This window comes from Zingiber officinale, chromosome 7B (genome assembly GCF_018446385.1).
Source record: "Zingiber officinale cultivar Zhangliang chromosome 7B, Zo_v1.1, whole genome shotgun sequence".
Lineage (NCBI taxonomy): Eukaryota > Viridiplantae > Streptophyta > Magnoliopsida > Zingiberales > Zingiberaceae > Zingiber > Zingiber officinale.
This window is the reverse complement of record NC_055999.1, coordinates 105,602,086-105,623,367: the sequence shown is the minus strand read 5'-3', so window position 1 is coordinate 105,623,367 and position 21,282 is coordinate 105,602,086. Positions and strand designations below refer to the sequence as shown.

At 36.8% G+C, this 21,282-nt stretch overlaps 3 protein-coding genes across 3 annotated transcripts; 1 reads left to right on the top strand and 2 right to left on the bottom strand.

Annotated features, from left to right (window-relative positions):
- The first annotated feature begins 931 nt into the window (after positions 1–931).
- On the top strand, positions 932–2,289 carry LOC122006715. The gene has a single exon (XM_042562312.1). The coding sequence runs from the start codon at positions 1,022–1,024 to the stop codon at positions 2,111–2,113; it is 1,092 nt and encodes a 363-aa protein (XP_042418246.1). The 5' UTR covers positions 932–1,021; the 3' UTR covers positions 2,114–2,289.
- Positions 2,290–3,584: 1,295 nt separating this feature from the next.
- Positions 3,585–7,735, bottom strand: LOC122006716 (alpha N-terminal protein methyltransferase 1-like). The gene is made up of 9 exons (XM_042562313.1): positions 7,581–7,735; positions 7,265–7,473; positions 7,023–7,161; positions 6,805–6,863; positions 6,198–6,314; positions 5,992–6,093; positions 4,726–4,780; positions 3,956–4,053; positions 3,585–3,863 (listed from the first exon to the last, which is right to left on the bottom strand). Exons 2-9 carry the CDS (start codon positions 7,421–7,423, stop codon positions 3,735–3,737), a joined length of 858 nt encoding a protein of 285 aa, XP_042418247.1. The 5' UTR covers positions 7,424–7,473; positions 7,581–7,735; the 3' UTR covers positions 3,585–3,734.
- Positions 7,736–8,671: 936 nt separating this feature from the next.
- LOC122006714 (thiosulfate/3-mercaptopyruvate sulfurtransferase 2-like) lies at positions 8,672–18,539 on the bottom strand. The gene is made up of 12 exons (XM_042562311.1): positions 18,319–18,539; positions 17,960–18,151; positions 15,266–15,325; positions 14,548–14,610; positions 13,913–14,037; positions 12,317–12,479; positions 10,917–10,976; positions 9,936–9,994; positions 9,717–9,798; positions 9,388–9,451; positions 9,175–9,242; positions 8,672–9,089 (listed from the first exon to the last, which is right to left on the bottom strand). The coding sequence occupies exons 1-12, from the start codon at positions 18,430–18,432 to the stop codon at positions 8,976–8,978; spliced, it is 1,164 nt and encodes a 387-aa protein (XP_042418245.1). The 5' UTR covers positions 18,433–18,539; the 3' UTR covers positions 8,672–8,975.
- Between the last annotated feature and the right edge of the window lie 2,743 nt (positions 18,540–21,282).

Below are 21,282 nucleotides of genomic sequence, written 5' to 3'. Positions count from 1 at the left end.
GAGAGTGAACAAGCATTTAATGAACATGAGTGACAACACACTCAATGAGACTCACATGACCAAAAGTTGCAAAATTTTTAATTTTTATAACTTGAGGTGATTCTTCCAATTGCTCCACTATAGATGGATGCTAAGGGGATAATATAAATAAGTTCTTTTTATAAAAAAAGGTATAAATTTTTCATCCAAATCCATACAAAGAACCAATGGAAATTTTCATTGTACCCTATGTGTATCCATTTTTGAAAAAAAAAACCCTTCTTGATATTATATCAACAATGTCCCAAACATGTAATATTTAAATTATTTCTTATTATTTTATTCTTATTTTAGTAATTTTTTTTTTCCTCCGTTTTTACAAAAGGTTAGGGAACATTTTTAAAATTAGAGAAAATTTTATAATTACCTTGGATTTCTTTTTAATTTTAGAATAAATTTTTAAATTTTTTTAAATTTTATAAATGCCCTTCATTATATTTCCTCTCACCCCTTTTATTATTTGAGAGGAGTAGAGGGAAGGGTTAATAAAGAGAAAGGTGAACTTTGAACCCTATTTAGAAAAGGGAGAGCTAAAGGAAGGATAGATCAAACTTTAATCTTCCTTATCCTCGAAAATGAAGATTTTTTTAATCCCAATTTAACTCACTATTTTAAAAATTAAATTAATATCTTAAGAAATAAGATATTTTTATCTTTATATATTAAACTTTTGTCCCTCTTAAATAAAAAAATATAAATACTTTACCTCTTCTATTTTCGTTTTTTTTTTCTTTCCTTCTAGATCTTTCCCTCGTCCAATCCAAACATAGCCAATATTTAAAGTTATGGAAATTTGTCAATGGGCAAAATATAATAACAGTTTCGGTGAGGGTTTAGTCGTAAAAGGCAAAAGAAAATCGATTAATTAATAAAATAAATAAATCGATTTGGCTACCAAATGAAACCAAACCTTCCGTCTTCGCCGATCCGGTCGCCTATTTATTTCCCCCCTTCGAATTCCGATGAACGGCGATAGCCCGCGATGCATTTTCCACGGAAGAAGCCCCCGCAGGCCGCCGCCGGTGGCGGCTCTGGCGTATCTAGGATCGTCTCCTGCCTCCGCCCCGACGGCTGCGGCGGCGGCGGCGGCGGATCGCTTGTCGTGCAGACTGGGTTCCCAACCTCCCTCGCCGACCTCTTCCTCAAAAACCGCAGCAGGCTGAAAGTCCCCTCGCGGAAGAAGAGGAAGAAGCTTCCGGAAACCACCGCTTCCTCATCCGCCGACGCCGACGCCCCAGACCACGTGGCAGCTTTCGCGGCGCCGCCTTGGGGTAATGCCGACGCAGTCTCGGCGGTCCGCCAGAAGGATACGGGGTTCGGGATTGCGTCCGGGACGCTTTTGATCGTGACGGCAGTGATGGTGGCGCTGGCTATCGAAAGGAATAAACTTGTCGGAGGGATCATGCTCTCCGCCGTCGTCCTGTGGCTACTCGATTCGCTAGGGTTTCGGCATCTCAGATCGAGGACGCCCCGCTCAGATGCATCGAGTACCGCCTCCGGAAGGTGGAATTTGCAAGGCAGAGGATTCGTCTCCCCCATCAGAGAGATTGGGATCGATAGCTGCTCAGATTCGGCAGGATCAGACAGCAGCTCGCTGGATTCAATTGACGAGAACCAAAAAAGGCAGTTTTTGTTGGAAAAAGGAGATTTTTCTGTGATTAGGAAGGTCCAAACCCCCAAAAAACTCCTCAGCAAACTAGTTCCAAAGAAGTTCAATGCTCAAAGGAGAAATAATACCAACCAAAACGATCTTTTTTCATCCCCGAGTGGAAAAGATGACTTCAATGGCGTCACTGAAATAGAAGAGGAAGAATCAACAAATACAAGCGATAATTCTGACGATTCATCAGCGTTCTGTATCAGAGATGTCCTAAGGATCAATGCCTCTGCTGAGTCGATTCAAGAGCATGGCAGTGGAACTCAAGCAAGGAGTTCTCGGCAATTGGTATTCTGTGCAGTTGTTCTTCTGGGGCTTTGTGGTGGAAAGTGTGTGGCTCTTGTGCTAATTCTCTCGTGGTTTCTACTTCAGAAATCAGTGAAAGGCTTTTGGAGCAGAGAAAAGTACTTAGACTAAATTCTTTTGATCTCTCAGATGATGATGAGGCTTACAGTGTGTGAGATTACTAATTTAAAGATACAGATATTGTACATTATCGTCACTGCTTCTTATGATTTGATTATCCTTTTTGAGATTGTGTAAGAATGAAACACTGAAGTGAAATATGAAGCATCAGTAGTATTTATTGGTCTCGCTCGAGATAATATCTGTGGGTGTTCCCGTATAATCAATCCAGTAGTTGATGGTTGTTTCTGTCATTTGATGGATGAATTGTGATGCTAATGGCGTTGTGATGTTAGATCGATCGATGGCAACGGATTCTTCACGGACGCAACCAACCCAAACGTGTCTCGCTCATCTCCGCCGGCGTCGATACCTCCGGCGGCTCTCAGTTGGAGTGGTGGAACAGGAGACGAGGCAGCGCCTCCGTCACGGTTGACGACTGCCGACGGGCAGTTCCTCCTGCCATGATCCTACGGCAAGAACCCTTCGAACTCAAACCCCCTGGCATTTCGTTGACTTGCCTTCGAGTATGGCGAAGAGGGAGAGCGCCTGGAGGACACGGCGGCGGTGCAAACGAGGGCGGTGGAGAGAGAGAGGGCGTCGAGGAGGAGGCACGGGGTGAGGTCGGCGAGGGTGAGGTCGTGGAGAGCGGCGTTGAAGGTCTTGAGGTCGACGATGAGCCCGGCGGCGGGTGAAGAGAGAGGGCCTTGGCGTGCTCGCCGGGTTGTGTGGTGAAAAGGGGCAGATCTGGGGCGACGCTGTCGCCGTCCATGAGGAGGAGCAGGGAAAAGGCAGCGTCGAGCTCGCCGGCGCGAGCACGGGAGGCGATGATAGTGGAATAATTAACGGGATCGTGGGCGGGGCGACGGAGGCGGCGCATCTCGTGGAGGAGGCCGAGGGCGAGGGGTGACTGCTCGGCGCGGACGAGAGGACGACATCGAAGACGAAGACGGAGGGCGGTTAGTCCGCGGCTTCGAGCATCCAGTCGAGGTGGACGAGGGTGCGGCGGTAATCGAGCTCTCGTAGAGAGGAGGGAGACCATGAAGCGCTGGGAGAGTGAGATGGTCGCCGAGGTAGGGGACATGACGGCGTGGAGCTCATCGGAAGGGATGGTTGGTCAGAGTTTGAGAAGGGAGGCCGTGTCGACGGTGCGATCGATGTAGTCCGTGCAGCTGCGTCAGCGACCGGTGATGGAGGTCGGGGCTGAGCCATACATCTCGACCGGCGGCGGAGTAGAAGATGCGAGGGTAGGGGGAGCCGCCATTTCCGGTTCGCGAGGTGCGAACCGTCAATCGTTTATTTGCTCGCTTCCGGTTTTGCAACTGGGGAATTTTTCAATTTGAACCCCAAGAGTTTTAATTTTCTGAACTTTACTTTTATTTAAGAACAGTATAACTAAAATTTTAATAAACCTTCAACCAACAGATTCAGGAATTGGAATGAATAAGGATTTAACTCAATTCGATCCAACTAAATCAATCGATAGGGACACTCCAAGCATTACATTCACTTTTCAAAACATTACAGTCTTGAAGGAGTTTGAACTCTGCTACGAAACACTAACGAAACATGCTTAGAGAGAATGCAATGAGTACAATAACAAAACATGTTCATCGAAACGTCCTCGACGAGTTCATGACTTGATGACACCGGGCTTATACCGTCGAGACTTGCCTTTACCGCTGTTGGTACTCTTCGGCTTGTCGGTCACCAAGGCATACATCTTCACAGGAAATAACTCCTCCGGGAATCCTTTTTGATCCTGAAATGAAGTTCAAATGATAATGGTTAGTACTGACCTGTAAAATTCAACGGCTAATAATTATTCGACAAGTAAATAAGAATGGAGCAAACCTTGGTTCGATAGAGAAAAAGACCACACTGTTTGAAAAGCTCTTTGAAATATGAGTCTGATCTTGTGATGCTGTTGTCCTCCTTATCCAGTACAAATCCTGAAAAGAACAGTTGAATATGAATCTCATTCTGTATTAGATTCGTCGATGAATAGAAAAGATTTTATTTAGTGAAGAGCCTAGAATTGTCTCACTACAATTAGATGCAAAATATGACAAATACAATGTCTACTGGATACAACTACTGCCTGAAACCATATCTTCATATTCTTTTCTAGCAGTAGAGTTGTACCAGCCATAGACAATTTGACAACAGAATTATAAAGCTTAATCTAAAGTGTAGATTTTGATAAAGTTCACTTCAAGACCGGTCATGTTTGTATACATGTTGATCTGATGTATTTTCTAATTTCTGGCATTTGCTAACTTAAATTTTAGATTTTGTCTAATCTTGAGCAACTCATTCGAAGCATGCATGAAGATTAGGCATGTAAAAAAATACAAGTCAGAGGTTAATCAAGATAACAAGAAAGGTCTAAGAAATCCGTGTATTTCAAACCTGATTAACATATCAAATATTCTTCTAAGTTGGTCTAAGATCTCATTATTTAATATTGAATTTTTATTTGTATCACAAAATGGTGTCTATCCATCGTCCAATTAGTACAAGTTTTACCATATTAATAAGTTCTTGAAAGCTAAGAGGTTCACATTTAGGAAACCAGCTGCCAAAATCAAAGATACTTTCTTATCTTCAGAAGGGGGACAAACCAGTTCTTGCAGTGTTCTCTTTAACAACAAAGAATCCATTTGGTTTAAGGCCAACCTGCAAGGGTGAAAGTCAATCTCCATTGGTAACAGAAACAATAGATTAGAGCGGCAATGCAGTAAAATTTCCCTAATGTTAAGAAATAAGTTTTTCCTAAAGTGTAGTTGGACAGCATAGACATTCTTTGAGCAATAGATTGATTTCACTGAACTATCTTTGGTTCACTATGCATTTGTTTCTTTCATTAAATAAAAAATAAATAAATAAGCATCAAATGATCTGCTGGTTAGTGCAGAGATTACAACAATAGATTAGTTACCATAACCAAAATTTGTAATAAGAAAAAAATAAAATACAGACAAGTAACAATTACCAAAATAACAGAGACAAACCCAGATGCCTAGTATTCTGGAATGATTAGTTGCATATCCAATCTTAACATGGGGACAATGTAGTCATGACATTGAAATGGTAAGGTAGTAACTCAATGACAGTGAAACAAGGATCTGCAGTCACACATGTACATGATTTCTATCGTTATATACCTCATCAAATTGACAGTTAACAGAACATGGAACAGTACTGGTGTTTGTATGAAAGGACAATATACAGAGGCCAAACTTAAACTTATCCATGCAATAATTAATCATCTAATCAAAATTCAAAACAACGACCCACATTCTATTTATCTTTTTTAAAACTACTCCCAACTACGATTGGGAAATAAAGTACGAAATATATCCAAGATTTGTAAAACCTTTCCAGTAATTCATAGTGCATTAATAATAAATTCAAGAAGTATAAGTAGATTTGGGAGCAACTTTCAGATTCAAGAGTATAATATGTCATATTCAAGAAGAGGAAAAAAGAATTCGTAAAAGAAGTATATTAGCATCCAGAATCCTAGTTTTTGAGTATACTAGATATTCAAGTTAACCTTGAATAGTTACAATCTCCTAAAAGTGTATTAACACTTGTGCAAAAAAATTCAAAAAGTTTCATCGATACCACCAACCTCCATGTTTCTGCAAACAAAAGTCTCAGACCCATTATGCCAAAGGTTGGGTTAATCAAATCATATGCTTTTTTCATCTTTTCTGGTTGTGCAACTAATCCCCCACCATGAAGAAAAGGTAAATACATGAACAATAGCACAACTGCCAGACCATGCTGGATAGCTTGAAGAAATGGATTTGAAAGAGAAATATCCTCAATACATTAGCACCTAAGCCTGAACATTGTACATTCATTTAAATGAAGTTAATTACCTTTGCTTGCTTGAAAAATGAGAGGAAATCATCATCAGGGAGCTGCCCTATACACCACTGGACCCATATCACATCATATCTTCCAACTTGTGGCATAAACTCCTGCAATTGTGCAAAGAAGGTAAATATTAGGCAATGGTATCAAGTGACACAAACAAAGTATCATTTAAAGAGCATAAGATATTGAAATCACAAGAACAAATTACCTGTAGAGGGACACAGTAGAAGTTAACAGCTCTGTGTTCAGAAAATTTCTGGTCCTCAGGAGCCAACTTTTCACGTGCAGCTTCCAGGAAATGTGATACTGGCTCAACAAGGTCAACCTACATTAAGAAATGTGACAATGTCACAGTTTTGAATGAACTCAAAGCAAAATACTCTGCTATTGGAAAGTGTGTAGAACTTTCCATGGAAATTTTGTTAAGTATATTGGAAAGACCACTCAAAGCTAGAAACTTATTATGATGAATTGGAAAGTTCAGGCTACCAAAAACGTTGATACAGTGATGAATTGTGGAATCTCCTATACAAATAATTATAGCTTTCACATACCTACAGAAGCTCAGAATGGCAATTGCATACAGTAAGAAAGTAATATATCACATTTGCTTAAAAATGTAGAACTTGATTTGGCAATTGCATACAGTAAGAAAGTAATATATCACATTTGCTTAAAAATGTAGAACTTGATTTGTATCTTAGTTGGACATTGAAAACTGATACTGAGCAGTAAAAAACAAGAGAGGGCCAAACAAGTAAAGGATTTCTGGGTACAACGCTGATCCATGAAAATTCGGAGAAGAATTGGTTTACCTCATTAAAATGTCTCAGAAGAAGATTCTTTGTGACTCTCCCTATGCCCGAACCACAGTCTGCAAGGTTTACTTGTATCACATATCAAAGGCAGAAACACGAACCTAGGCAAAGAAAACAACACAACAACAAAGTTCTTGAACCGCCATGGTGAATAAAGTAAAAATTTTCTCACGGCATTTCCACAAACATCTTCACTGCAAGTGAAGAAGCTATACCAAGTGCCGCGAGTCGTCGGGATCCGGTTCCAAAGCGCTCGAGCAGAAGCGGTTTCAGAAAAGCTTCGCTTCCTTTAACGTCGGTGTCGTTCACATGGCCGTAGCCTCCCAGAACCCCGTCCATGGACGCCTCCACTCCCTTGATTGACCCAAAGAGCAGTCCTCGTATCAGCAGTCGATCGGAAAAATGAAAGACGAAAACGAACGAGCGAGGTTTTCCCAGGCGTAGAGACTCCGATTACCTGCCAGTAGGCGATGCCCTTCTGATACCAATCCCGGCGCTTGGCGCGGCAGGCGTCGTTCGATTCGCCTCCACAGTCTTCAGAGCCGAGCTCTTCCTTCCACATCTCCCTCGCGCTTGCGAAATCTCGCCCTTCCGTGTCCAACCCGGCGGCGTCCATCGCTTCCGCGGGAGAGAACTCGAAGTCGACGGCGACGGCGGGGGACTTCTCTATCGTATTAAAGATACGAACAAATACAAGGAGGATCGAGTAATTTTCACAAAAGGATAATGGAATAAAATTAAATAGAGCAAAAATCAAAGAGCAGAAATGTTACCCTATATTTCAAATCGGCGCCCCGACTGTCCCCCACCGGTTGAATCCTTTAGTCAATAAATTATGGATCAGGAGGAGATGATCAATTACATGAGGACCTCATCCCACACCAATTGAGAATAGGGAGAGAGTAAATCAGTTCCTCATTCTGGATTCAACCTGCTCAACTTAATTATGTAAATCTACCCTTAAATATATGTATGTACTTATACTATATCATGCATCCGGGGTTATAGTGCAGCGGTAAGATATCTAGTTCCAGTTATGGTGAATTTATAAAAAAAAATTCTTCAAATAGGACATGCAACTAACGGATGCTGGGCTCTTGGACTGGTTAATTATTTTTTTATACAAAATCTCAACCGATCGGGTCCTATAAAATTTTCCCATCAAGAATAAGGTCACATAGAATTTTTTCACATTCTATCAAGATAAATCGAGAAGTGCTTACGACAGACGATCCAGAAGTCCAACATCTTTTCATTATGCATTCCATTTGAAAAAAAAATTCTTACCATTTCATCATAATTGGAAATCGAACAGTAAGATAAATCGGAAGGTGCTCGTGACTAGCGGTCTAAAACTCTAGCATCCTTTGATCGTGCTCCATTTTAAGAAAAAATTCTTATAAATTTATTTTAATTAGTGATCAAATCAAAATATATATATATATATATATATATATATATATATATATATATATATATATATATATAATTTGAAAAATAAGGTCTTTAGAGATCTTTTTATATCTAACGATTATGAATGAGTAAACAAGCATGATACTAGAGTTTATTCATCATTTCAATACTGAATAAATTAATTAAATAAATAAATAAATTTTGAGACAAACGAAGGTCAAAAATCAATGTTGAGACACCCAATGACAAAATTCTTGGTATATGACCAACAGAAACTTTGTGATCTGTTCCAATTATTTTTTGAAAACAAAGTTTACATTATTTATTAATTACGACATAATCTCAATATGAGTCAACACAGGGGAAATAACCTATTGAATTTCAAGACTAATACGCCATACATCTAGTAGAAACACCATCAAACCTAATCATCCATCGAAGGAACAGAAGATAACTTAATGACAGTTTCAAAATATTAACACTGATGTTAAGGCAATTTAACTCTAAACCGTTCAATATCACTAGTTTAGGACTCCGAATGGGCTCTTTCGTCATCGTAATTAACATGCATAAGGTAACCATAATTTATTAGCATAGACCAGAGCTTGAGAGGAAATCACCCTCCAAACTCTTCAGTGTCTCAGATTGACCTTGGGAAGCATTCTTGACAGCTCCTCATTGTTCGAAGAAAACTTCCCAACAAACATATTGCTCCTTTGACTTTCTCCTGATTGTGCAAACAGAATACAAAGGATTCAGGCACTCGCAGCAGCAGCTGCTGCAGCGACAGGAGTATCAGCGTTTGATCCCCACTCAGTCCAAGATCCATCATAAACTGCAACGTCAGTCTTTCCGAGGCGATGCAGACCCTAAAATTATCCGAGAGAGTTACTTTGGCAAAGGTCGTACCTTTTGAGAATGCATCATTTGCAAAATAAAAGTCAGGGAACTTACTAATGCAAGTAAACAGGCGGTCACGCCAGTACCGCATGAAGTGATGACAGGGCGGTCGAGAGAGATGCCTGTAACGAGAGAATCTTCATGTGATCAATGTGACTAGCTTTGCGATGGAGTACAAGGTAACAAACTATGTTACACTAAGTACAGTTTGTCTATATCATAATTCAAGTACCATGAGCAAACTTCCAGTTTAAAATCCAAACGTACCTTCTTCCTCAAATCTTTTGACAAGTTCATTTGCCGGCAGGAGCATATTTGAACTATCAAGCATCTGCAGAAAGGAACTATGCATATTTTAGCAACCAAATTAGAAGAAAGATTGGCAAAAAGATATTTATAGCATTATAATTTATTTAACCAAAAAACACATAGTTCACTGGTAGAACTAAGCAGTCCATATTTAGAAGATGTCTGCTAGAAAACAAAAGCCTAAATCAACATGAATGGAAATTCTGTAAGCACTAAAGATGGTATTGCATCAACACATCAAAGGAGTAAACAAAACATAATTAAGCTAAATTTACTGCATATTTTACCTGCGCAAAAGGAATACATTTGCTGCCAGGCACATGACCACTTCTTATTCCCTTTCGTGGTTCAGGAACGGTGCCATCGAACCTGTTACACATGGAAAACATCATCTTATGACACTATCACAAACGATTCCTATCCCATGCCAAGAAAAATATTGCATAAAGCAATAAGAATATTGATTTATTCTGACAAAAAAAAAAATGAGAGCTATAGCAAGTTACCTGGCCTTTGAGCGAGCATCTATATGCTGATATTCTTGAGTTTCAATGTTTGCTTTAACCTGAAATTTTTTAGTTTTATTTGACTTAGTTTTATAAAAAAAACTAACCTACACAAATAATTAGCTCAATCCATTAATAAAGCAATTCCAACATTCTCCGTAAGGGTCATTAAACAACAAGTTGAGAATGAGAATGGAATAAAATACAAGCACTCAAGTAACAGCCACCACAGGCACAAAGGACTTCTATGGAAGATTCCTTTAGAAAAGCTTTGGAAGCTGGGTCTAGTTCGCAACTAAATGGAAGAAACTAGTCAAGGGATGAGAAACAGAATGCTTTGTTCCATTCTATTTTTGGTCAAAGTGTAATGAGACTAATTGGAACGCATTTGGACAATAAAAAACAGTGGCATGTAAATAAATGTGTTTAGAAGGTGGAATGGATGAGTATGAGAATCAATAGCATCAAGTTAAGGATGAAAAACACATTCAACCTCTATCACATAGGAACCAGATACAAGAATGCTACCCACCAGATTGAAATGTTGATTCTATTTCCCTTGTTGCCATCATACCATATAAGCAAAAAGCTATTTAGAAATTATATATTGTCGCTCAGAAAGAATACAAACAGGCTACAACATGAAAACCATACAGCCAAAGCATAAAATGTACATTAGGGGGACCCAACGCTGAATAAGTTCTCTAACATCCATTTTGTGTGAAGAAATTCATATTCCAGGTTGACATAGTACAATCATTTGTTTAAGCATGTTATAATCAAGTTAATCTTGTCTAATTTTGCTGGGCCAGGTTTAAATCACATGACATAACTGTGTGCTGATTTGAATACTCATTCTTTCCTTTGTTCAGATGTCAGTTCCAACCACAGTGACCGAGTATTCATATGCATAAAAGAAAATCAGTCAAGCATGTCAGCAGTTTACAATAAGCAGCTAAAAGAAAGTCCTAAATCCTTAACCTGTTCGAGTGTCCGTATAAGATGAGGTTGAAACTTTGTTTCAAAAGTTGAAGAGCCAACCTGCATAGGATGACATGTTAACTTACATTCACAAAAAATCCACACGGTAAAAGAAAAACTAGCAATGTCATTTACTTTGAATGTATTATTATAAAACAATGTCAGGAATTTGAATACTTCTCTATGAATCACAGATTAACCAAAAAAATGTTTTTTTTACCCAAAAAAAAAAAACTTTCCAGAAAATTGCAGATTACTCGGCTCACAATCAAAGTTATTTATAACAAACAAGAATTAATCAATTCTATTTTTTTTTGTTCTCCTTTTATGCATGCAGTTATTCTCTTCATCTTCCTAAACATAAAGTACACAACCCCAACCAGCTGACTAAACTTGAGTGATCGGCAATCAACAGTGATAGATCAAGGATCTAGATCCGAGTTCGAGACTCAACTGCGGCGTATTATTTAAAATTTTTCTTCTTAATGGGTAGCGGACCTGAGAATGTTGGCTGTTAGGATGGACCTACATATGCACTTCTCCGATTTACCCAGGTGGCTTGTAGAAAACTTCCGTAGGATCAGGCCAGTCACCCAAGTTCGACGTTATCTAACCGACATTACCTGACCTGGTTAATCTTTTTTTTTTTTTTAGTGGTCGGCAATCAAAAAGTAGGAATATATTCCTACTTGTTCTAGATAGCATAAACTTCGGCAGAGAACAAGGAATAATCAATTCCATATTCTGTTCTCTCCTTTAACACAATCAGTTATTCTCTTCACCTTCATCATCAAAAAGCATACAACAACTGGATGAACAACTTGATTGGCTAGCATAGGGTTTGGCAGAAGGAAAAAAATTATCAACTTTCTCTTCTCTTCTGTCCATTCATGTAAGCAGTTAGTCAATAATCATCAAAATAAAGCATACACCAACTGGCTGAACAAACTTGATTCATACACAATCACAAAGTGGGTGTAAATTCCTACTTCATCCGGCTAGCATAGGATTTGGCATTGGCCTCACCTCTTCTTCTTCAGTTGGCACCTAAAAGATTTTATTTCAGCCAGCTACCAAGGATCAATACCAGGGCAAAATCTTAAGCCATGGCATATACAGTCGCCATTTTATGAAATAGTAAGACTAAGTTATGCTTTGAACAATTGGCAAAATAATTGAGGATTTGAATCTGAATAAACAGCCTCCATATAAAACCACCATGAAAATTATCAACGAAATTAATCGGCCCAGGAACTACATTTTCAAAATGCAAGATTACTAAAACCAAGCCGACCCCACCTAGTGGGATAAGGCTTGGTGGTTGTTGTAAGATTACTAAAACCAGGAAGAAAACTAGCTAGCTATAACATTTTATGGAAGGCTGAGATTAGGGAACATACCAGATGTCCACGGTAAACCTTTTCAATTGCTTCACTAGCAGCACTAACTTTCAAAACAGCATCTCCAGAGGCGCTAGACTCAACATCATATCCAGAAGCACGCCACTGAGGAAGACCTCCATCCAAAACCCAAACATTATTGTGCCCAAACATTCTGAACATCCTGTTCATTCATAAATATTTTTAAGGATTCAACATCACTAGGCTCAGGTGTCGAGATGAATGACGTTCAAATCCAGGAAAAATATAACAGTTCTGAAAGCAAATTTCAACAGAAAAATTCTAGACAATGCCCACCATGATAGGTTCATGAAATAAGCCAAAAAATCTCAAAAAATTATGATCATCTTCAAATGTGAAAAAGAAACCTCTAGGTGGAATGTATCAACACAAGAGGTCTGCGTTGATGTTTGTTACACAAGCAGGCATGGATAAATTGTTTGTTAATATTAGAGGTTGCCCAATTGCTGTTGTTATTAAGTATAAAAAATAAAAAATAAAAACTTCTTTATATTTTAACTACTCACTCAGAGCTTTTCATTTTGCAGTGTTCTTTTCTTGCGCAACTTGTGCAAGTACCAACTAAATGCTAATGCAACAATAAATTCAGATAATGGTATGGTTAAGGTTCACCTAAGGTGGCAGTCCAGATTACATGTTACATGCTGAAGACTAAAGACTATACTGATACACTAGTAGACAAAACTCATAAACAAGACAATTATATCCTTAGAAACAGGAAATTGGAAGAAAGTTGGAAGAGAACTCCAAACACATGTCAAAATTTTGTGAAATCATACTAATCAGTTTTGTAAAAAAATAAGTGGAATTCAACGTGCTATGTCCCCATGGAAATCACCATCAATCCACCTAACTCCCAACTATAGGTCAGCAACATGGATTTCTATTTAAGGCTATATCACTAGTAATATTCCAATAAATTAAATCCTTTCTATTACATCAACAAAATTCTTCTTTGGATTCCCTCTACCACATGGAAATAATAATGTAACTTAAAAATGACAAGCATATAATTTGAGTTATTCTCGTCATACATAATTTGGTCAAAGGAATAGAAGAAATCACAAATAACCGCATGCTCTTTGTCTTGAATTACAAAGAACTTTTTATGTTATGTTGCCTGCATTTATGTTTAGCTGCTCAATCACTTCATCTGAAATGTCATAGAACATGGTTGAAATGTTTTGCTTAAGAAGGTGATAATTCTATAAGATGCATGACTGGACGTGCAGGTTATAAATGCTCTATGTGCAGCTCATAGAAGGTTGTCCACCAAAAGAAATATTCATGATAGAGGGCTATTAAATATTCATAAGAGGACCAATTAACGTATTGTTTCTATTACTTTGACAACAAATGGCAACAAATGAGAACCAATTATGCATTTAAATAATTCTATATAACAGACCCCAAAAAATTGTTAAGAATATATTCAGATGCATAAATTGTTCAATTTTGTTCAGAAGAAAAAAACAAACCTTTCAATTCTGACACCAAAAAAATTCAGGATCATCTTGATAAATACAAGTGTCATAGTCCAAAATATTGTAACTGCAAATGTAGCAAATATCTTACCACCACACGCGAGCGGCACTGAATATTCCCTTGCCATCATAAACAACTATCCCATCCTTATTATAGATTCCAAGTGCAGAAACTGCCGCTGAAAAAGCTTCTTCTGATGGCAGCATATGCGGCAACTGGTGGAAATTAATTGTATCAATAGCTGTTACTTCAGTAAAATGGGAGATGAAAAGCGAATAACTTCAAACACCAAATATAAAGTCTGAGTATGTTCAGATGTGTGTAACCGTGCAAGTATTCTTTACAATAATTCATAAGATCCCTATTGCTATGCACTTTTTTATGAATATGATAAGCATAAATCATAAACACTTTAAATTACAACTTAACATACCAACTTATGAAGAGAAACTGTATGTATAACCTGCCGTGACTAATTTGTAGAATGTTTCAAAGACATAATTTTGTCCATATACACTTTGTGGTGCACTAAGATACTTATACATATACAACAAAACATAAAGAAGAAGAAAAGATCAGGAACCCTTTATGGGATAAAAATTTCCTAACCAATAAAAATAAGCTATGCAAGGTATGACCTTCATCAGATAAAAAAAGTTGAATAAAAAAAGCATATCTAATTAGAACTACAGAAATTATTATATAAACAAGGAATAACATCAAACCTTAGATGTTTGATCTGATATCCCATCAACATCAAAAAACAAAGCACCAGGTATATGAGCCACCTGACCATTTTAACATAGAGAGCTTATAAATATTGGCAAGGAGAATTTTGATGAAAAAACAAATTAGCATGAAGTTTTACACTGAAAAATCAATTTATAGAAACAAATATGCAGACAGATAAAGTTGAAAGTAATAAATGGGAACAAACACCATTGTATTGGTTTCAATATTTTTTAAAACTAAAACAGAAGGTTAAATTACAAATTCCCGGCTGTTCAACAAACATTACCAATAGTAGCAAATAAAACAAAGTAATGTGCATATTTTCTGCACATGAGTTAAAGATCAAAGCAAAGGAAACCAGTATGCTGGTAGCCAGATCATTATGGTGTCACACAATTTGATATTATATACTATAAGCGACCACCATTTTCATTTTTAATGATTATTTTTTGATGGCAAGCATTCAGAATGTGATTAGGTAAATGACAAGCTCAGAACAGCTTAACATGTAAAATTAGTATGACCATAAATGTAATATGACAAACTAACAAGGGTTATATTACAATGAGGCATATTTAAGCTTTTTCCTCTAGAATTCATCACTATCAGATCTTAACAATAGTCAAACTTATGTATATAAGTAATAATACTCTTTAGATCAAGAAATTAATCCTGAAGAAGAGAAAGCAGATAAAAAAACTATAGACCTACCTGGTATTCTTGGAAGGGGTTCCTTTGTTCATCCGGCATGTACCAAGAAGCATCCAGTACCTTGAAGGGGGAAAAAAGGTGTAAGAACAACATCGCAGAAAGAATTTAGAAGTAAAAAAATGCATTAAAAATATACCCATATTGACTTATGCACGGTTGCTCATTAATGTACAATAAACATAGCAACAATTGATTAGGCAGTACAGCAATAAAAAATGTCTGCATGTGGTGCAAAAAAACAAGAATATTACCCACAGAAACATAAAATAAGTTTGGAGATGGACACAAGCCCTAGAAATTGCATGATAAAAAGTTAGCTGGGTATCATAGAGAAAAATATCAATAAGATAATGGAGTACTTAGATAGTCATTATCAGATAACCTATTAATCTTAAGACATAAAAAATGTCCTACATCCAAAAATGATGGTGAAGTATCAGAGTAGGTAGGGTTCCAAATAGCAACTTGAATAAGGATGAGTTGTGTGATTTACAGATTCATTTAATATAAGTGAGGGAAGTACTTCAAGAAAAAGAAACAGTGATCAAGCTAGGAACAATGACAAAGTAGAAACAGAAGATGGAGATAAACAAACATAAAAGGAGCTTGCATACAGACATGATAGAATCTGCAATCTACCTCCTAAGGCTCTATTGTTCCTAAAGACGACTGCACTATAAGCTAGACCATCTTTACAATTGAGAATATGAAAGTATGTAGAAATGGCTCTTTCCTAACAATTAATGCTTTGGAAAGTCATTGACCAATCAAACATAACATGGTCTCGTAGTAGCAGCCTTGGGTTCAAATAATGCTAGTATAACTAAATGGAATTTTACCAACTAAAACTATGTTTATAAATCTACTCATCATTTCCTATTAACTTAAGATTTTGTGATAAATGGGCAATCAATCAAATGTAGCAATACAAGTAATTTAGGGATCTAATAATAATGAAAATAAAAGAAAGAAAGAGAAGAAATGATCCAATCCTATTCTAGCTTTTAACTAGAGAAAGAGGCACAACAGAAAACAAAGACCTAAAATTTGTGGAATACCAGAATTCAATAAAATCTCCAGGTTGTGTTGTGGCGATTAACATTGCATTTTAGAAAATGAAATGTTAAGAAATTGTAAACCTTGATTGATGGCATAATTCTTTATGATAGTTTATTTTTCTAGTCTATATATCTTTGCTTGATAGGCATATGTGATTGTCTTTATTTCAATTAATATCACCTTACAAAGAACTATGTATCAAATTCCTATCAAATTTACATCTTAAAGAAGCAAGTTTTTCAAAACACAACCGGAGCCATCATGAGATTTCTCCATAATGAAACTAGATGTCAAAACTTAGATCATGGAAGCAATCTCAGTTTTAAGACGCAAATACGTTGAGCCTTCCTAGATTCATACTTGTCGGAACTATGTATCCGCCGATTCAAATCAAAGTGGTCTCACATCCTTTCATCATTTGTCTAGACCACATTTATCATACATACCCAACAGTTTCAATTGACGGATTACCTACGCATGCTCCAAGACATGGGGGAAAGTCAACAGGTCAAACTTTATCCATTTTACACTTCAAACTTATATATGATGCATAGTAAATAAGAACAGCAGAAAATTACAAATATTCGTATTCAACCCTTATTTTCAGTATTTTCAATACAAGAAGCAAACTAAAGCTACTGAGGGGCGGGCTGAAATGTAATAATTGCATCAGTCAGGTCCAAGTGTTATAACTATAGCCTAAACTAATCCATCCAAAATTTGCATTAGTGTTTGCATTAGGTTATTTTTGAAACTAAATGGATCTAAAGTGTGCGGGAATGTTTTCATCACAAGCAAAAAAAGGTAATGAATATAACCATCATATATCTCTTCTAGTATTAATACTTTCCATGTTAGGCTCTATATTGATCCACCTAAGTTAGTAAACTCATATTGGATCCAACCCTGATTATACCATCATTTCTATCTTGTCCAAATAGAAGTGAAAAAAAAGTGGAAGAATAATAACTCCTATTATTGACTGAATTATTTTTAAATATCCAGATTATGTTAGTTTTTAATTTTTTATTAGGATTCACTTTTAGAAATCCTGGATTCAGATCCATTGTAGTAGGCTTTTAATTTAATTTGGAAAACAGATCAAGTGAGGATAATGAGTTGTTTTCACAAACTGAACTCCATGTTTATTCTTTTTGTACTAACACCATGCAAATCACAGTAAAATGAAATCGATTTAAGTAATCATGTAGCTTTTAGTAGCTAAAATGCAAATATATTAACATTTTAAAGAAACTCTAAGACATTAAAAAAAAACTTTTTCATATTAATTCATTTTAATTATCCACCTTATCCAATCCCTCCAGACTAAATTATTGTTTTAATTGATAGCATCAAACTGTAACAGTCAGTGAGTCCGCTACTACTGAAAAATTGGCGATAGAGATCGCCAATGCAGGTTAAAATTCTGTATGATGATTCCACCATTTAGTTTAAATAACAACCTATTAACTTCTAGAACATCTTGTAACCAGGTACAAACTATAAATACAACAAATTTTGACTTAAAAAGAAAATAGATTCAAGATGATGGATAACAGTTATTATTGGAAATTGCTTCTCACTGGAAACTTGCTGACAGAGGTAGCATAATGAAATGCGGAATCAAAATAGCACCTTAACGTCGGGCTCTCTGAGATTAGCATGAAGCCAATCGGCAGAAACAACGGGCTCATGGTGTGCGGCCGAATGGATCGCAGATGCAACCGTCCTCAACCCACCTGAAGCACTTCTACAGCGAGGAGTCGGTCCAACAGCCGGGCGAACCAAGGAAGAAAACCTGGAAATTCCATTGGGAACTCTTCTCCGCTGCCAACAACCAACAATCGACAGCCCGAGGTGTCAGATTGAAATAACAACATGAGACAAGGATCTTTCCATCATCGATCAGGTACGAATCCTTGCCACTAGATCAAAAGGTCAATCGGCCCCACGAACCCCAGGAAAACGAATGGAACGAGATCGAAATTACCGACCTTGGAGAAAGGCATGAAGAGCTTTGCTGAATCGGCGGCGATGGTGGAAGAGGAAGCTGGGGGGCAAATGGAGCGGAGAGCTGAGAGCGATCTAGACAAGAGAGAGGAAGCCATGGCGAGGAATCAAGGGTTCTAGGAACGTGAATCGAGCATTCAAATAGTGCCTTGCGCTTCCTAAAATCCTCTTTCTCAGGGTTTTTATTATCTTAGCTAAGATGGAAGAATGGACTTCCAAAACAGATATAAAAAAAAAAAAAACAGAAGAAAAAAAACTTTTATAGAATTATAAAAAGTAAATTAATTTTGTTATTTATTATTATTATTATTATTATTATTATTATTATTGTGAAATTACACGTCAACTTCGATCAATATTATTTAAAACGTAGTCCCACGGATTAGCACACTACTATTAGATTAGTGCTAAGACCACTTTATCTTTTCTCCAATATTATTTAGATTGTAAATCTACTAATTTTATTCGGTAATTTATCAAATGACGCACTCAGAAATTTTAATTGACCAAAAGACGTTTGTTACTTTGATATTTACCAAAAGAAATACTTTTTCAAGTGCACTTCCCTTTTTATCCTTCTGACAAATCTAATTTCTTTTGTCGTTTTTCTTTTCTCCCTCTTCTCTTTCCTATCTCCTCTCTCATATCTCCTATGCATCTGCTCCTTTTATTTTTCTTTTCCTTTCTTTTCTCTTTTTTATTTGCATGCATGCATAGCATAGGCTTAATATACAAATTATATCAGTCCAACGACATTTAATATTTAGTTATTTTTTGATAGCATTTTAATACATTTAAAGGAGCTAAAAAAATCATAAATAGCAAATTTGAACTCATTGTAATCTCAGAAATCCATAGAATTTGAAATAAGTGCAATCGGAACTCTCTAGGTTCATCAGTGATCAGTGGATTTTGACCAAAATCCACTGATGGACCTAGAGAGTTATGATTGCATCCATTTCAGTTCCTGTGGATTTCTGATGTTATAAGGAGTTCAAATATGCTATCCATTGTTTATTTTTACTTTTAGAGGATGTTAAAATATAAGAAAAAAGAATCAGCAAAAAACCTCCACGTTAGACCAGATATGAATCATATCAGACTCATGTTAATAAATCATGAATAGCAAATTTGCTCTAGCACTGTGTCTATGATTGCTCTAGCACTGTGTAGACAACAAAAATTAGAGAACAAGAAGCAGAATATGCCGAGAAAATGAAAAACAAAATTGCTATGATTCACAAAGAAGCCAAAGAGAAGAGAGCAACGACTGAAGCTATGTGCCGTGAAGAGCTATTGAAGTCGGAAGAAAGTGCGGCTAAATATCACGCCATAGGGCAGATGCCAAAGCAAGGTTGTAGCTGCTTCAGTTCATGAGAAATGGAGATAGTAACAAGATGTTATGGCATGCATGCTTTCTAGCTTATGGTGTGTTACTGAGTACTTCAGCTTGTATCATTGTAAGAAAATAAGAGGTATTTAATTTATAAGTCCAATTCTTCTTGTCTTTGTAATTTTTCATAAATACTGTATTTTGTCTCTATTATTCATTATGATTTTTATGTTTGGGTCAGTAGTATATTCTTTCACTTGTACAATTAATGCAAGCTAAACATAATAATGCACTACAAAAAAATCATATCAGACCCATGTTAGGCCTGATATGATTTCATATCAGGCCCACGGGCCTGATATCGAATCATATCAGGCCCACGTTAGGCCTAATATGGAATCATATCAGTCCTAACATGTGCCTGATATGATTTACATCAGGCCTAACGTGTAGGTTTTTTGCTGATTCTTTCTTCTAATAGATAGCATATTTGAACTCCTTATAACATCAAGAATCCACAGAAACTTAAATGGGTGCAATCGGAGCTCTCTAGGTCCATCAGTGGGTTTCGGTCAAAATCCACTTATGGACCTAGAGAGCTCCGATTCACCCATTCCAGTTCCTGTAGATTTCTGATATTACAAGGAGTTCAAATATGTTATCCATTGTTTATTTTGAGTTTTATAAGGTATTAAAATATAAGAAGAAAGAATCAGCATAAAACCTCCACGTTAGGTCTAATATAAAATATATCAGGCCCAACATGGGCCTGATATGATTTTTTTTGTAGTGTATTCTTATGTTTAGCTTGCAATAATTGTACAAGTGAAAGAATATACTATTGACCCAAACATAAAAAATCATAATGAATTACAGAGACAAAATACAGTATTTATGAAGAATTACAAAGACAAGAAGAATTGGACTTGTAAATTAAATACCTCTTATTTTCTTACAATGATACAAGCTGAAGTCCTCAGTAACACACCATAAGCTAGAAAACATGCATGAGATAACATCTTGTTACTATCTCCATTTCTCATGAACTGAAGCAGCTACAACCTTATTTTGGCATCTGTCCTATGACATGATATTTAGTCGCACTTTCTTCCGACTTCAATAGCTCTTCACGGCACATAGCCTCAGTCGTTGCTCTCTTCTCTTTGGCTTCTTTGTGAATCATAGCAATTTTGTTTTTCATTTTCTCGACATATTCTGCTTCTTGTTCTCTAATTTTTGTTGTCCACACAATGTTAGAGCAATCATAGACACATCCATTATGAAATGAAGAGTTCCTAAAATAGTTGAGCATTCCTAATAGAGTGAGGCCCACATTGGGCCTGATATGAAATCATATCAGGCCTAACATGGATATCAGGTCTAACGTGGAGGTTTTTTGCTGATTCTTTTTTCTTATATTTTACATCTTCTAAAAGTCAAAATAAACAATAGATAGCATATTTGAACTATTTGCAGCATTAGGAATCCACAGGAACTGAAATGGGTGCAATCGGAGCTCTCTAGATCTATCAGTGGGTTTTGGTCAAATCCACTGATGGACCTAGAGAGCTCCGATTGTACTTATTTCAATTCCTGTAGATTTCTGAGATTACAA

What these genes read in the sequence shown, in the direction of transcription:
- LOC122006715 (XM_042562312.1), top strand. Translation starts at nt 1,022, where the DNA reads ATGCATTTTCCACGGAAGAAGCCCCCGCAGGCCGCCGCCGGTGGCGGC.
- LOC122006716 (XM_042562313.1), bottom strand. Translation starts at nt 7,423, where the DNA reads ATGGACGCCGCCGGGTTGGACACGGAAGGGCGAGATTTCGCAAGCGCG. An exon ending in AGGGCATCGCCTACTGGCAG is followed by an intron (nt 7,162 to 7,264) that starts GTAATCGGAGTC and finishes GGGTCAATCAAG; the next exon opens with GGAGTGGAGGCGTCCATGGA. An exon ending in CATTTTTCAAGCAAGCAAAG is followed by an intron (nt 4,781 to 5,991) that starts GTAATTAACTTC and finishes TCACCCTTGCAG; the next exon opens with GTTGGCCTTAAACCAAATGG.
- LOC122006714 (XM_042562311.1), bottom strand. Translation starts at nt 18,432, where the DNA reads ATGGCTTCCTCTCTCTTGTCTAGATCGCTCTCAGCTCTCCGCTCCATT. An exon ending in TCAGAGAGCCCGACGTTAAG is followed by an intron (nt 15,326 to 17,959) that starts GTGCTATTTTGA and finishes TCCCCCTTCAAG; the next exon opens with GTACTGGATGCTTCTTGGTA. An exon ending in CAAAAGATTTGAGGAAGAAG is followed by an intron (nt 9,243 to 9,387) that starts GTACGTTTGGAT and finishes CTCTCGTTACAG; the next exon opens with GCATCTCTCTCGACCGCCCT.